The 15,263-nt window shown below is 39.2% G+C and overlaps 1 protein-coding gene across 4 annotated transcripts in view; it reads left to right on the forward strand.

The window, feature by feature from the left end:
- The window catches only part of LOC127351149 (multiple epidermal growth factor-like domains protein 10), a 147,153-nt gene extending 136,732 nt beyond the window's left edge, over window positions 1-10,421 (forward strand). The window contains exons 21-26 of one of the 4 annotated variants that reach the window (XM_051378413.1): window positions 915-1,148; window positions 1,890-2,044; window positions 2,775-2,844; window positions 3,001-3,054; window positions 6,240-6,461; window positions 7,222-10,421. In XM_051378413.1, the coding sequence (XP_051234373.1) occupies window positions 915-1,148; window positions 1,890-2,044; window positions 2,775-2,844; window positions 3,001-3,054; window positions 6,240-6,461; window positions 7,222-7,427 (941 nt within the window). In that variant the 3' untranslated portion in view covers window positions 7,428-10,421. The remainder of the gene's footprint in view (window positions 1-914; window positions 1,149-1,889; window positions 2,045-2,774; window positions 2,845-3,000; window positions 3,055-6,239; window positions 6,462-7,221) is intronic. The other 3 variants (XM_051378414.1, XM_051378415.1, XM_051378416.1) reach the window with 3 other exon arrangements.
- The last annotated feature ends 4,842 nt before the right edge of the window (window positions 10,422-15,263 follow it).

Raw genomic sequence — 15,263 nt, forward strand, 5'->3', positions numbered from 1 at the left:
AAGATAGTGAAAGTGTTAGTGTAATATGAAGGTACAAAGAGTTCTCCGTTGGACTAACATGTCCCTCCATCAGCTGTTGAGCTGTCTCTAAGCGCCATCATTTTTTAATACTGTAACTAATAAAAGCAGGGTCCCAAATAGACGCAGGTCTCCTTTACTAGCCTGGTAAGTACGAGCTGTTAGTTGTCAGATTTGTTCAGGAGAAGCAGCTCAACTAGATCGTATTTCCCGTCTTTGCTGAGCAAAAGTTTTGTGCGAATTAAACAAGTGTCCTCAATAAAGGCAGGGAGAGATCAGTGGTTTACACAAATAAACGCTGAGCTACTGTTAGATGTTTTACAGTATTTCAATTAGGCAATCCAATCCAAACACACACTTATAATTATATTACTAACAAAGAGGAAGAGTGGTCGCAAGTTCAAATGGGGCTGCCCCTATAGGTACTTTGGAGTACTGCAGGGGGTACGTGACATTTCTTTAATATAAAGTCATTCATAATTCCTAAAATGATTCAATTCAATTCAATTCAATTTTATTTGTATAGCGCCAATTCATAACAGAAGTTATCTCAGGACACTTTTCAAATAGAGCAGGTCTAGACCGAACTCTTTAAAACATTAATAACAGAGACCCAACAGTACCACCATGAGCAAGCACTTGGAGACAAGGTCAAGGAAAAACTGCCTGTTAAAAGGCAGAAACCTAGGACAGATCCTCCGGCTCTAGGTGGGTGGTCGTCTGTCTCGACCAGTTGGGGTGAGAGAGAAAATGATTATAATAAGTTCAATAAAAATGTAAATGTCAACTACATTTTATATTCGATATTCCCCTTTTTCAATGCAATCATTAACTGCTGTAAACTGTGATCTGCCATATTTTTTTGATTGAGTTTTAAATATATGTTTCCTCCTCAGCGGCTCTGATGATGGAGGAGCTGAACCCCTACACCAAGATCAGCCCAGCCCTGGCGTCGGAGCGCCAGTCGGCCGGCGCCGTCCTCGGCATCATCTTCCTGCTGCTGCTCATCATGGCCATGCTCAGCCTGGTGGTCTGGTTCCGCTACCGGCAGAGAGAGAAAGGCCACCACGTGCCGAGCGTCACCTACACGCCCGCCCTGCACATCAACTCCACCGACTACTCGCTCTCAGGTGAGACGTCCGTACTGCATCTCTGATTGTTCTCTCCTCACATTCAGGCAGACTGGACCCGAACCAGGACTGGAACTGATTATTGATTATTATTTCCATTAATCAAAACACAAGTGATTTGTTTGTTTTATCTACCAACAGGTGAAAGATATTCAGTTTATAATCAGGTTAATAAATCATTTTTTTCAGGACTTTTTCTTGACAACACAGGACAACACAACAAACGGTGGTCAGCTTTATGTGACACTCAAACTTCCTGCAGTTACTGAGTTCACTATTTGGGTCCACTGTTCGTTGTTTTTAATATGAAATATCAATAAAATATGTCACTTGAAGTCCCTGAAGGAAAGGAAGTTGGGAACCACTGATATAAAACACAGAAAAGCAGCAAATGATCTCATTTTAAGGCTACAAAGGAGCAAATATGTGGCATATTTTGGTTGATAAATGACAAACGATTAATCGATTTGAAAAGCTGTTGTATATTAATGTTCTGTTGATCTACACTGTTTGAGAATATGAGTCTGTGCTGCTCTTAATCTTCTATAACCATGAATCCTGAACTTCCTCCTCTCGGTTCCAGTTGGAGTTCCTACATTTTACTTTTCTAGCAGTATTCAGTGCTTAGATACGTTGCGTGAGGTGTTCAGGTGCGCTGCGTGTGCACATGTATGTGTGTGATGGTGATGAGTAGAGGAGGAGGAGGATGTAAGAACCTGTGCTGATGTCGTGTGGTGACAGCAGGGCTGCAGTGTGCAGGTCTGCTCTCCTCTGCAGAGTCCTCTCCCAGTAACAGCACTGTAGGCCGCTGCTTCTCCAACCCCAGCTACCGCACCCTGGGGCCCTGCACCTACGCCGCTCACTACGCCAAGCCAGACAAGAGGAGCTCCGCCAAGGTGCGTCCAAGGACCTTCTGACTGGAGGAAAACTCTGTTTGTTAACACTTAGTTTGGGCTGCAGGATGTTTATTCTTTATTCTTTATTCTTAAACTGGATCTCTGTTAGCGTCCACAAAGTGGTCGCTAGTCTTCCTATAACAATAAGTTCACTCATACAATTAATAGTAATTTTTTATGATTACAATACAGTTTTTCAGCCTAATGTTTTTCTCTCTAATTGTTTGGCTTTTTAAGCCAAATTTTAAAAGTTATCGAATTGTAATAAAACTCATTATCTGTGAAATTACAGTAATTGTTGCTGTTTTTACTGATAAAAACTGTATTTTAACAGTTTACCTGCTTATACATTGATAAACATTTATTAACGTTCTTGTTGTGAAAACTTTCAAAATTATACAAGATATCTGTTAACAAACAAACAAATGTAAAATTACAGAACAATTACTTACATAATTTAATAAACATATAAACAGTATTAAACTTGAATTTAACAATCTGTTAATCTATTTATTAAATAAACAGTAAATATCTGCAAAGGAATTATAGCATAGCAGATTTATTTTTTCTATTTTTCATGTTATTTTACATTAAACATTATTGTTTTTATTACATAAGGCTATTTTTGTAAATCTATTAATATTTCCAGGTATTTAAAAAATAATAAAGGCACATCATTTCTTTAAAAATGTGTTTTCTAAGGTGAAATCATTCTCTGTGTGTTTTCCAGATGAAGATAAAGAAGCGACACAGGAACAGTGCTCCAGAGTGGGGGGCCTACTGTAACCTCAGTGAACTGGGTCAGTCTGAGCTTCCTGAGTCACTGAGTCACTATTTGGGTTCATTGTACAGTTTTATATCGTATGAAATATCCATAAAGTCAGATAAAGTTTATTCTATTCTAATCTGAGAACATGAAAGCAGACGTGGACCGTTTCTCTCTGCTTTATCTGCAGGTGTTTACTGCATCGACCGGCGGTACAGCTACCACGTGGAGCCGCGCTACAGAGGTACAGTGCGAGGTGGACCGGGCCTCTGACACCCCCCAACCCAGCTGATCCTCTTGCTCGAACAGTCCCCCTTCAGCCAAAGACTGCCTCTCTTGCATTTTGAACCCCTCTGCTTCATGTTGCTGGTCCCTGTGTTGAAAGTCAGACCGGATGTGGATCGCTGCATGTCCCATGTAACACGAGACGGCGCTCTGAGGTTCAGACAGTCGCTGCAGCAGACAGACAGAATCTGATAAAATGTGACAGGATATGGTTGAAACACAGGTACAGGTGGCTGCAGTCCTCACTGCACCTGTCTATTAGTGACTTACATAGAAGGAATATTAACCACAAAAGACAGAAACATTTTAATTAATATTATCTGCAAATTGCACATAAAACATTTTTTTTTGACCAAATGTAAAATTAGATTTGATTTAAATTCTTGCAAAACTACATTTGCACTAAAGAATTAAATCAGGAACAAAATAATAACAAAATAATAAGCAGGTAAAGAGAGTTACATTCACATCAACATAATTATGGAAAGGATCCCTACAGAGAAACAGACAGAAACAGCCATTATGTTGTTCTCCACCAGACTCCATAGAAATAAACAGTAATTTTACCTTGAATATCATCGTAACATCATCACTTCATTCAAAGTAAACAAAAACAGAATAAAACTCACCAAAACCGTCTCTGTTAGTCTTTCCAGCAATCACCAACTCTGGTTTGGTGGAAATAAACTCTTAATTCATCAGTTGGATGAGAAAATATTCCTGAAAAGAGCTGTTAGCGTTAATCATTGGAGACAGATTTGTTGTTCAAAGTCAACCACTGACAGTAGTAGTTGTTTGTTCCACTAACAGTAGTAGTTTCTGCCACTGACAGACTCAGGTTGTTATTGTCAGTGTCTGACAGCATTATGGAAAGGATCCCTACAGAGATAGACCTTTAGTTTAACCACAAACAGCCGTAATATCACTATCACTCTCCACCAGACTCCAGAGACACAAACACTCGTTTTACCTTCAGATCAACGTAACGTCATTCAAAGTGGACAGAAACAGAATAAAACTCATTAAGACAGTTAGTCTTGTTAATCTTTCCACTTTTCCAACAATCACCAACTCTGGTTTGAGGGAAATAAATCCTTAATTCAGAGAGGTAGATGATAAAAACAGCAGAAGGTGAGTCTCAGTGCTGTATTTATGTCTTAAATCTAATATATATATATATAAATATATATAAAACCTTTAAAGTGTACATGTAGGTTAGAGAGGATGACCTCACAGATCCGAGCCTGTACCTGAATGCTGATCTTCCTCTTCATGTTGCTGATATGTACGAACCGGTGCTTACAGGTGTGTTTGTGTCTCTGCAGGATGAATCCGACTCCTCTCCTCTGTGTGTTCTCCCTCTCCTCCGGGTGGGTGGGTGGGGGGGTCCTCCTCCTGCTTTGACCCCCATCACTCCCCAAAACTCACCTCAGAGAATCTCTCCCGCCCAATAACTGAATGCTGTGTGTTCTCCTGTCACCTGATATGTGTAATTCCTTCAGCTCCAGCTTCACAGATTTTAACCTGAACTGCTTTTGAATGTTGATGTTGGTTTTTAAATGTTGTCCAGTGATGCAGTGATGACTTTAATGTATGTGTGTTTCTTAAAGGATCAATCTGGTGACAACAAATCCCATGAAAAGACCAAAAACAATGAACGTATCCTACTAATAAGTGCTGTTACAGTAGCCATTGTTGGAATATAAATGTTTTTGGACTCAATTCCACATACACTACGTTACTGCATCAAAATACTCACTACAGCACCAAATGTGGATTAATCCGCTGCTGAAAATAGTCCCCAACAAATGCACAATTTCCTCCTGTTTGTTGGATAAAAGCTACAGTTTTAATTACTGAACCACAAAAACTTTATTTCAAAAGTTTGGTGGGCTTTGACAAATTAGAGAAGATCTGGACTAACACCAGTCTAATCCTCTAAAATCTACAGAAATGTTAGACGGAGTCAGTTTCAGTGTTTAAAGGCTACGTTCACACTGCAGCCATAAATCTGATTTCTTTATCTCAGATCTATTTTTTAATGACAGTGTAAACAGTCGCACATGAAATCTGATTTCATTTTCTGTCTTATATTTCGATACAGGTCTTGAACGTCACTGTAGATCGACAGTGGTCATTGTTCTGCGCTGCGGTGGAGGTAGTGGGTGGAGGGACACATAAATAAAGCAGCCTCTTCAGTTTATCGAGCGTCGCTGCTGAGTTCAACAGGAGTTCAATCACTGACAAGGATGCTTCACATGAGTCACAGAGCAATTATTTCTCAACACACAAGGTTACCAGCGAAAGTGCTGCTCTCTTTTTAGACGCAAACAGCAGTTTAAATATTTCCTGTTTTGATGCCGTTTACTGTCCGTAAGCTTGCTAGCTAGTTACCCGTTGGACTGTGAGAGAGCTATGGAGTCAACTGAAGTAAACTTTTAGGTTTATCAACCTTTTTTTAAATGAGTTTCCTCATCTGGAGCTCCACATCCGCTTGAATCCTTTTTTCCATTAATCATATAATAGTTGTTTTTTTTCTTGATATTCGGTTTCTGTTGAAAAAGAAATGTTTATATGTTGTCGTAAAGCGCCTTTGAGTACCTTCTTAAAGCAGTTTATAAAATAACTTTGGGGTGACACTCAGACTCTGTTTCTCTCCGTCCTCGTCATCATCTGTTCATGCGTGTGACGTCTGTTACTGTTCTCATGCGGCTCAGTTCAGACCAGGTTCAGACTTCAGACCTGACCAATAAATCAGAATTAAGGCTTGCAGTGTGAACGTAGTCCTGTTGATAATCCTCCATTATCACACATGGGATTGTTCACTGTGGTAACCCAGTTTAATTCACACTTCTCCCAGAAAATGTTTCACATATGACACCTCAAGAATAGTTTTATAACCTTTCATTGGGAAGGAGAAGAATATTGTTAAATAAATAATATAATGTGTAACTGAGGGTTTTGGATCAGCAGCAGTATATCAGCAACAGACCTTCACCGAGTTACAGCAGCCTCTCGAGTATATTGAGCTTTACTGCTGAGTTCAACAGGAGTTCAGCCGCTGACGAGGATGCTTCACGAGTCAGACAGCCATTATTTCTCAGTGCAGAAGGTTACCTGATCCATGTGTTCTTTATCTTTTAGACTACATGAAGGGCTCCTTGTCCAGCACGTGCTCCCTCAACAGTGAAAACCCGTACGCGACCATCAATGACCCGCCCGGCCTGTGTAAGCACTCAGAGAGCAGCTACGTGGAGATGAAATCGCCGGCTCACCATGAACACATGACACACTGCTGCTCCGCCGCCATCATCACCACGACCACGACCACCACCGCCGCGCCCGCCAAGAATGTCTACGACATGGGTACGTTGGAGGTCGGAGGGGGCACCAGTCCGGCTTTTTAAATGTTCTGTAAACGTTGTTAATAGTGACACCAGTGGCCGTTAAGTGAACTGCAGTCAGCGTCCTGTTGCGGACTCTATTTATAAACTAACGTTAGCTAGCGTTGCACAAGGAAGCAGAGAGAGAAGGCGCACATCAACGTCACAACCTTTAGAGGAAAATCTGACTGTCATCCCTACATAGAAACAGTGTACACCTTTATCCGTATCTGTTCAACCAACTTAACTATCGGTATTCGTATCCGTACTCAGAATGGGCGTGGCTTAAGACGGAAGTGATTAATTTAACTAATTGATATGGGTTGATTGGAAGTCGTGTTGAAAAATAATAAGAAATATACAGAATTTAGCTTCAGAGCAATGTTTTTGATCACAAGAGTAAGAGAACTATTTAAGTTATATACTTTTTTCAAATAAAAGTTTCTATAATTACTACATATAATTATGGATAATGACTCATTTAGTACTCGTTAAAACTACATTATCTGTGTAAACCAGCCCACAGGCAATTGAAGAAGTCGGGGCAGGTCTAATTTTTTTGTTATGTTACGATCCGTTCATACATTTGCAATAAAAAGTGATTCATAAATAAAAAATAACATGTAAAACGCTTCAGAATGTAACATATGGAAGCTTTAACTCGTGTCTCCTATTGTCCGTGATCAATGAACTAAATCATTTCGGCACTACTTGAATACGTTCCTCTCCTCTCTTCCTCCCAGAACCGACCATCAGTATCGTCCAGGGAGCTGGCAGCATGGTGGTTCCCAGTTACCCTCAGAACCCGTACGACCTGCCCAGGAACAGCCACATCCCCAGCCACTACGACCTGCTGCCCATGCGCCCGAGCCCCTCTCACAGCCACAGCCTCACCATGCACAGCCACAGCCCCCCGCTGCCCGGCAGCCCCACCAGCTCGCTGCTCTAGACCCCAACAGCCTCACCCAGCACCCAGACTGGACACTGGACCACTGCTCCCAGTTCAGTCAGAATCAGGAAATTGTGAATTTTTTTGGTCGTTACACTGAGCGCACATTCAGAGGCCATAAGGACATAAAGACAACTTTATTTATTTATTGTGAAAGAGGTGAGAATCTCCTTCTTGCAGTGCTCCGACTGTTGCACTGCTGTTTGATATTTTATCACTGTATTATATCCAAACTGTTTTCGTGCCAGTCAATACTACATATTTGTGTTGTATTGTAAATTCCCCCTCATCAACAAAGTGTCAATAGAGGGAATATACACGTACGTATGCACACAAGTATACCTTTTTTTCTTGGTATGCGGATCTCTTTGTCTTTTTTCTTTGATACGTCCTGGGAGAGAAGATGTAAAGTCGAGGACGAGTGGAAAAACAACTTAACTGATGTAAATTTCTGTAACTGAAAAATGGGATCCAAAGACAAGACTGGGGTCCACGTCACACCTGGATTACGTGGATCTGCCAACTTGTACAAAGAAGACGGGCATTACGGCCTGTAGCTCCGGAGAAAAGGTGCTCATTACTCTGATAAACTCCCCAAAAAAGGGACAATCTGTGAATAAATGCACACAAACTGCAGTCTGGTCAGATTTACACTACCTGTATAGTTCTGGTATTTTTACACATCGTTTCTTATTTCCTGTTTACATATTTAAAGATCCTGCCGGGGATCCATATTTTCTCTTTGTAAAGTTATCTTTTTGTATGTACTGTAGACAGAGTGGTGTATTGGCTGTACACTTACTGTACACTAGTGATTATTATTGTGGTTTTCTTTTGTTGTGTCAAGCTTAATACACATGCATGCCAAAGATTATTCAAGATATAATAGTTAGCCAGGAATACCCTTTATTATGTCCTTTGGTGCAAACTGATTATTGTCAACTGACTGTGTCAACATGGGATTAACTCCAATCTCCAATCATTACTGATTAACCTGATTGTTTTTTCAATTAATTGATTCATAGTTTGGCTGATAAATGTCATAAAGTAGTGAAAAATAATCAAATCTAATGTCCAAAAGATGTTTTGTCTGATCAAAAGTTCAAAACTTTAAGACATTTTTGCCCCTCAGAGCAGCGGTTCCCAACCTCAGGGTCACGAGGACCTTTTGATTTTAAAGCTTGAAAGAAAACTTCAGTAAAGAAAAGTAAATGTAAAGTAAATTAAATTGTCTAGTAGAACAATGGCAAGAACAAGAAAACACAGAATTTGTCAAAAAGGAAGCTTAAGTCTGTATGATTGTTAAAAATAATTTAAAAAATACATAATACAGACAGAAGACTGTATAAAAAGTTCCCTAAACAATCTACAATGGAAATAATCTGCTTGAACTTCATCCAATTCACAAATTTTACACAAATTTCTTCAGTTACTGAGTTCCTTATTTAGGTTCATTGTACAGTTTTCAATATAATATGAAATATCCATAAAATACATCACTAAATGATAGAAAAGGCGTCCCTAAAGAAGAGATTGGGAACCACTGACTGAAAGGTCCAGTGTGTAGCATTTAATGGCATCTAGCTGTGGGGTTGCAGATTGCAACCAACTGAATACCCCTCGCCTTCCAATGTAGCATGTAGACAGAAATCAGCGACCTTTACTATAAAGAATGAGCCATTTTTGTCAAAGAATTATATATATATAAAAACAAAGAAAAGTCATGTTTAATTCCATTATTCCATCCACATTACAATCTAATATTTATAATTATCTTAAAATGCTGTTTAGATGGGTTTTTTGTTAATTAATGAAACATAAAAATGAATTGGTTTATGTTGTAGATTTCAGAACATGGTATTTAAGTGAGAGCATGTACAGAAGGTCAGACGTTCAACACTATCCAGTGACTGGCTGTACATTAGATTTGCTGTCAGGAGAAACTTGTTGACATTAAGAAAAGTCGAAGGTGACTGAGGAAATTTAGGCAAACGTTTACATCAGGATGGATGAGAGTTACAGTTCATCCCTCCAAACTAACTCCTAAAACTCGCTGACATCGTTCCACAGCTGCCTGCACATGTGTCCGACCACATCCTTTGTTTATATTTGATTATTTATTATTATTATTATTATTGTTTATTTTAATCCATAGCTAGCCTAGATAGGGAGACTCAAGACTAGCAGCCACCGCTATTGAAGTCTGGCAAACTCAAGAGGAAAGCTAACGTAACTTATGACGCGCATTATAGATAACGAAAAGTAAAAAAGAAACAACGTATTTGATGTGTAATGGCTACACATTTGTGCAATTTTAAAACGAGAACGTAAGAATCTCTAAAGGACTACAACAAAAATGTTAAAGGACCAGTGTGTAGGATTTAGTGGCGTCTAGTGGTGTAGTTGCAGATGGCACCTTCACTCTCGCCGTCTGAGCACGAAGGAGAAACTGTAGACTCTGTAGATAAACACGTCTCATTCTAAGGTAACAAACACACACCTTAATATTATAATATTATATTTCTGACAATAGATCCTCCTCAATGTTACACACTGGACCTTTTAATCAATTATCAGATTAGATGCCTATTGATGTATTTGTTCCAGCGAGGTCTAAAGTGGAAGTATTTTCCATAAAAAGGCCAATGACCGTCTCAGATTTCAATACTTGCAACTATTTCTGACATTACTGATGAAATAGAGCCGTAATGTATGAAATCCTGTTTAATGTTTCAATGACACACAGGTCAGTTGTGTTAATTATATCTTGGCAAACAGCAATAACAGGACATGTTGACAATCAGATGTAAAACAGCTGCCCCCCCCCCCATGTACTTGGTTCCCTACTTTTGTTCCATTTGCTCTGACTTTATCTTGCTTGTATGTCTTTTCTTCAGCTTCGATCCAAATAATAGTTTCAGCTCCAGTAGATGTATCGAGTGCTGCTTGTTGGTCTTTTTGTTTCAGACTCAATAAAGTTGTTATAGCTCAGGAGAGTGGCGTCGTGTCTCATTACACAGCAGCTCTTTTTCTGTTCACGTATTAAAGTTCCTTCCTGTCAACGTGGGAACGACTCCGATCGCACTTTTTAGGGAACGTGCTCTCTAGAGCGATGATTGTAATTACTGATTAATTAAATTAATCATTGAGGTGATTCAAAAGTACAGTAAATAATAATTATTTACTCTGCTCAGTGTATTTTTTAAGAAAAACTGATGTATTATAAAATTATAATCCTGCTAATAATCCCCATTTTCACTTAATGCAACTGTAATCTGATTACATATTTTTTCTGTAACTGTGATGAATTAGTTATCTTTTATTGTATCCTGATTACTTATCGTAGTTACATGTAATCCGTCCTAAAGTGATAAAAAGTAATCAAGTTACATTACTTTAATATCGTGATATGGTTTAGGTAACTGATTAAAGTAACCCTCCCAACCTTGGTTACCATTATTGATCAGCAGGGATTGATCAGACACTCAGAAATTACTCTGCTTAAGTCCCGCCTCTAGCTGAACTTGATTGACAGCTGGCTACGCACCTGCGCACTGGGTCCCAGAGAGGAGGCGTGCTGCCGTGAGGCGACAATATGGCGACAATAAAACATTAATTTAGCTTTAAAAAGTTGTTATTAACAATTTAATGTATCTACAGACCAAAAAGGAAACCTACGGAGAAACAACCGGGAACTTACAAAGTCCCGTTTTCCCCGTTTCCATCTATCTCGGTAAGCTAGCAGTATGATGCTAACGTCGCTAGCTGTTTGCTGTTGTTTGTTTGTTTATTGAGTTGTTGTGAAGATGTAGTGACACTGTAGTTGTTTGTTGTTGACTCTGATGTTTGTGGGGGGGGGCAATATATTTTTCCCAATTCAATATTGATTCATGAAATCCTCTGAATCGATTCAAGCTCCTGGCCAGTGGGGGGCGCAGTGAGCAACACCTGTGTGATTTGCGTTGTACGGACGGAGGCTGCACTCGACCACAGAACAACAACAACAACAACAACAACAACATGGCAACCGAAGCAGGTAGCAGCAGTGTTAAACCAGCAACTTCAACTTTAAAAGCAGACGTTTGGATTCCAGCGTAAACCCAGAACAGGAAATAGACAACAGTAAGTTAAACTCCACAGATCCTTCCTTTGGAACACTGGAACCACGATACGCCATACCAACACGCAAACACATGACGGAAGTCGCCGTCCCGAAGCTTTACACAAAAGGTAAAGACAGCGGAGTTGGAGTCGTTGAAGTCGGCACTGAATCGATATCGGAGCATTTAAATCAATATCAAATCGAATCGATATCGAATTGTGAGGTTCTTAACAATACCCAGCCCTAACATCCTGACAGTAAAACATGAGACAGATAATCTGTGAAAAAGATTATCTATCCTCTGGTTCCTCACAGTGGCTACTAATAATAATTATTATTGATTATTATGTAATAGTAATAAAAATGACCAACTGCAGCTTTAACAGGGACTGAGATGAATACAAATTCAGATCCATTGGTCTGGTTGTATTAAAACACTTTTTATACTCAGATTTTATTCATGTTGTGACAATTTCCCTATTATATATTTTTTTAAATTACGATATATTGATAATATATCATAACCCCAGTATCACAGTACAAGATTCTTGCCAGCACACAGCGCTATAAATTAAACTTAATTATTAAAATTAAAATTAATCATTTGTAGCATTGTATCTAATAACACGTTTTAACTATTCAACATTGTGTTTATTTATTACACGGTTTCTAAATGGAGGATTTCCCATTTGTTCCCACATGGCGTCAGTGCTGATATCATGAAAACACCTTTAAATATATATATATATATATAAAACTTCCCTCTCACCCTCTTGGGGTGGTATCGGTGTGTCATCCTCAAGCTCGGGTCCTCTTCCAGAGGCCTGGGAGTTTGAGGGTTCTGCGCAGTATCTTAGCTGTTCCTAGGACTGCGCTCTTTTGGACTGAGGCTTCTGATGTTGTTCCTGGGATCTGTTGGAGCCACTCCCCCAGTTTGGGGGTCACTGCCCCGAGTGCTCCTACTACCACGGGGATCACGCTCGCCTTGACCTTCCACATCTGCTCCAGCTGTTCTTTCAACCCTTGGTACTTTTCAACCTTTTCGTGTTCCTTCTTTCTGATGTTGGCGTCTGCTGGTATGGCCACATCTATCACCACCGCCTTCTTCCGCTCCTTGTCTACCACCACTATGTCTGGTTGGTTGGCCAGGATCTGTTTGTCAGTCTGGAAGCTGAAGTCCCACAGCACCTTGGCCCTGTTGTTCTCAGTCACCTTCTGTGGTGCGGCCCATTGGGATTTGGGTTCTTCTATTCCATACTGGGTACAGATGTTCCTGAACACTATTCCAGTCACTTGGTTGTGTCTCTCCATGTACGCTGAACCAGCTAGCATCTTACACCCTGCTACTATGTGCTGGACTGTCTCAGAGGCATCTTTGCATAGTCTGCACCTTGGGTTAGTCCTACTCTTGTAGATCTTGGCCTCTATGGCTCTTGTACCTAGGGCCTGTTCTTGTGCTGCCATGATCAGTGCCTCTGTGCTGTCTCTGAGTCCAGCCTTTTCCAGCCATTGGTAGGTCTTCTAAAATATATATAAATATATATATATATATATATATATATTTATATATGAATACAGATAATGAAGTGAGAGAAGTTAAGGCCAACAGGACTGAGTGAAAACCTGCTGACATGTTAATATCAATTAAAAAAGGTATTTGATATCTAAACTGGAAATAAGAGTCACACAATAAAACAAAACTAAGATTTCTGAAGGAATCATTATATTTGATGGTGCAGTGTTAGACAGTGGGGACGGGCTGTTTCAGTGTTTTATATGATGTATCTTTAAACTGCAATTAGAACAAAGTGAAGGAGACTTTTCTTAATAATATCATTTATTATACAGATAGTTTACATTCACATTTAGGTATTAAATGTCCTCGGGACGGAGACAGACGGCACAGATTCGGTGTGAATGGCTCGTTCCTTGTTGTTGAAAATAGTTAAAAGAATTGTACATTGTTATATGTGAAGACATTATCTTATTATTATATCATTATACAACCATTATTATTGTATTGTGACTAATAAGGGATAAAGGTTTGATGTGATTTATGTAATGTAACATGCATACTGCCATATTGTTATTACTAATGTTATTAGTTGTTTATTTACTGAGAGAGTAACGTAAGGACATGTTATTATACTGTATATGACTGTTGTTGTGCTTTAGTATAACTGTTACTTAAAGGTCTGGTTTGCATTAAACAGGTGTTGTGGTCAGAGTGAGAGCCTCTCCTGCTGTTGATGGCGACCCCCCCCCAGCCTGGCTCTACCTGGAGCCCACAGGTGACTCTTCACACACTCCACCTGGTGGTAGGGTGGTGATACACACATTGTGAAAGGGTCACAGACATCAGAGGCCTTTACAGAAATGTGAAAATACTGCGAATATGTTTTCATACTGGAAGCAGTAACAAAACATTAGAATAAAATATTGAATCCACACACATTGGGCCGGTCCTGGAGCTCCAGTCCGGTCAGTTAGGATCAGAAAGAGTCCCACTAACACACTGCTGAAGAAAAATGTATTATCTAAACACTTTTATTTGTATTTTATCCTGATATTGTGTTTCCTGTTTCCTGTCACTGCTTTCCAACATGACGGTGAGCTCTGTAATGAGTCAATCTATTTTACATTAACGGGTCCTGGTGAGTGAAACCTTTTGTTCCAGCCCAGATGTTTTTTAACCTCTGTAAATCGGCTCAGACAGACTCGTGTGAGAAGTACTGATACAACCTGGATGTGCGTTTCTCTTTCGCTGCATGAATGCTCATCATCTGTATTCTTCTGAAGCTAAAGTAAAGATTATTTTCTTCAATCTGGAACCTGGGTGAAGTTTTCTTCAACAAAACTAATCGAGGAAACGGCAGAGTAGCAACTCACAACCGCTTCAGTTTCCAGTCTGCAGTCTGTACGGAGGCGTCAGCTCTTTTTTGTCACACTTAATTTACCTGCACGTTTCATTTCCAGTTAAATTTAATGTACGACTACTGTGTTATAGGTTCATTTTAATTTTAATGTATGTTTGTATGCTGCTACTGGATGCTTGAATTTCCTTCGGGATAAATAAAGTATCTATCTATCTATCTATCTATCTATCTATCTATCTATTGTCCTTATAATGTTCGTTTATATATAACACATCATATAATACAGGGGGATGAGAAACAACATGACTGCCATGAGTTGTGACCAGACTTCATTCTTCACGGTGTTATTGGTTGATGCATTTATTTACAGTGCGAGTTCAGAAAAATCGACGTTGACCCATCGACCATTGATCAACAATTAAAAAATATATAAATATATTGATGTTAATTAATCTCCCGGTTTGTAAAAGCCTTTAGAACCACACGGTGTTATTTTAAAGTTGTGAATTATCGCCCACAAATTTAAGTTAATGAACATTTTGCAACTCACCTTGTTGTCTGTGAACTCTGATTTATTATTATTATTACAGTGTATTACTGTAAGCTCCTTATGGACCCAAAGTAAAGGTACATTTACACCATCATCAGGTCTTTTTTCTTTGGTTTATGACCAAATATCTGCTAAACTAATGACATTCCCATCAGCCTCAGCTGTACTGTTCGTTGAGCAATACTTAGCAAATATAAACATGTTAATGGGAACACTTGATTTACTAATTATAAAGAAATTAGAGATAATGTGCCAAATTATTACACTTGCAGTTAATTAAACAGCTGAAAATCAAATAATAATAATAA

Source organism: Dicentrarchus labrax, unplaced genomic scaffold, assembly GCF_905237075.1.
Source record: "Dicentrarchus labrax unplaced genomic scaffold, dlabrax2021, whole genome shotgun sequence".
NCBI classification, from domain to species: domain Eukaryota; kingdom Metazoa; phylum Chordata; class Actinopteri; family Moronidae; genus Dicentrarchus; species Dicentrarchus labrax.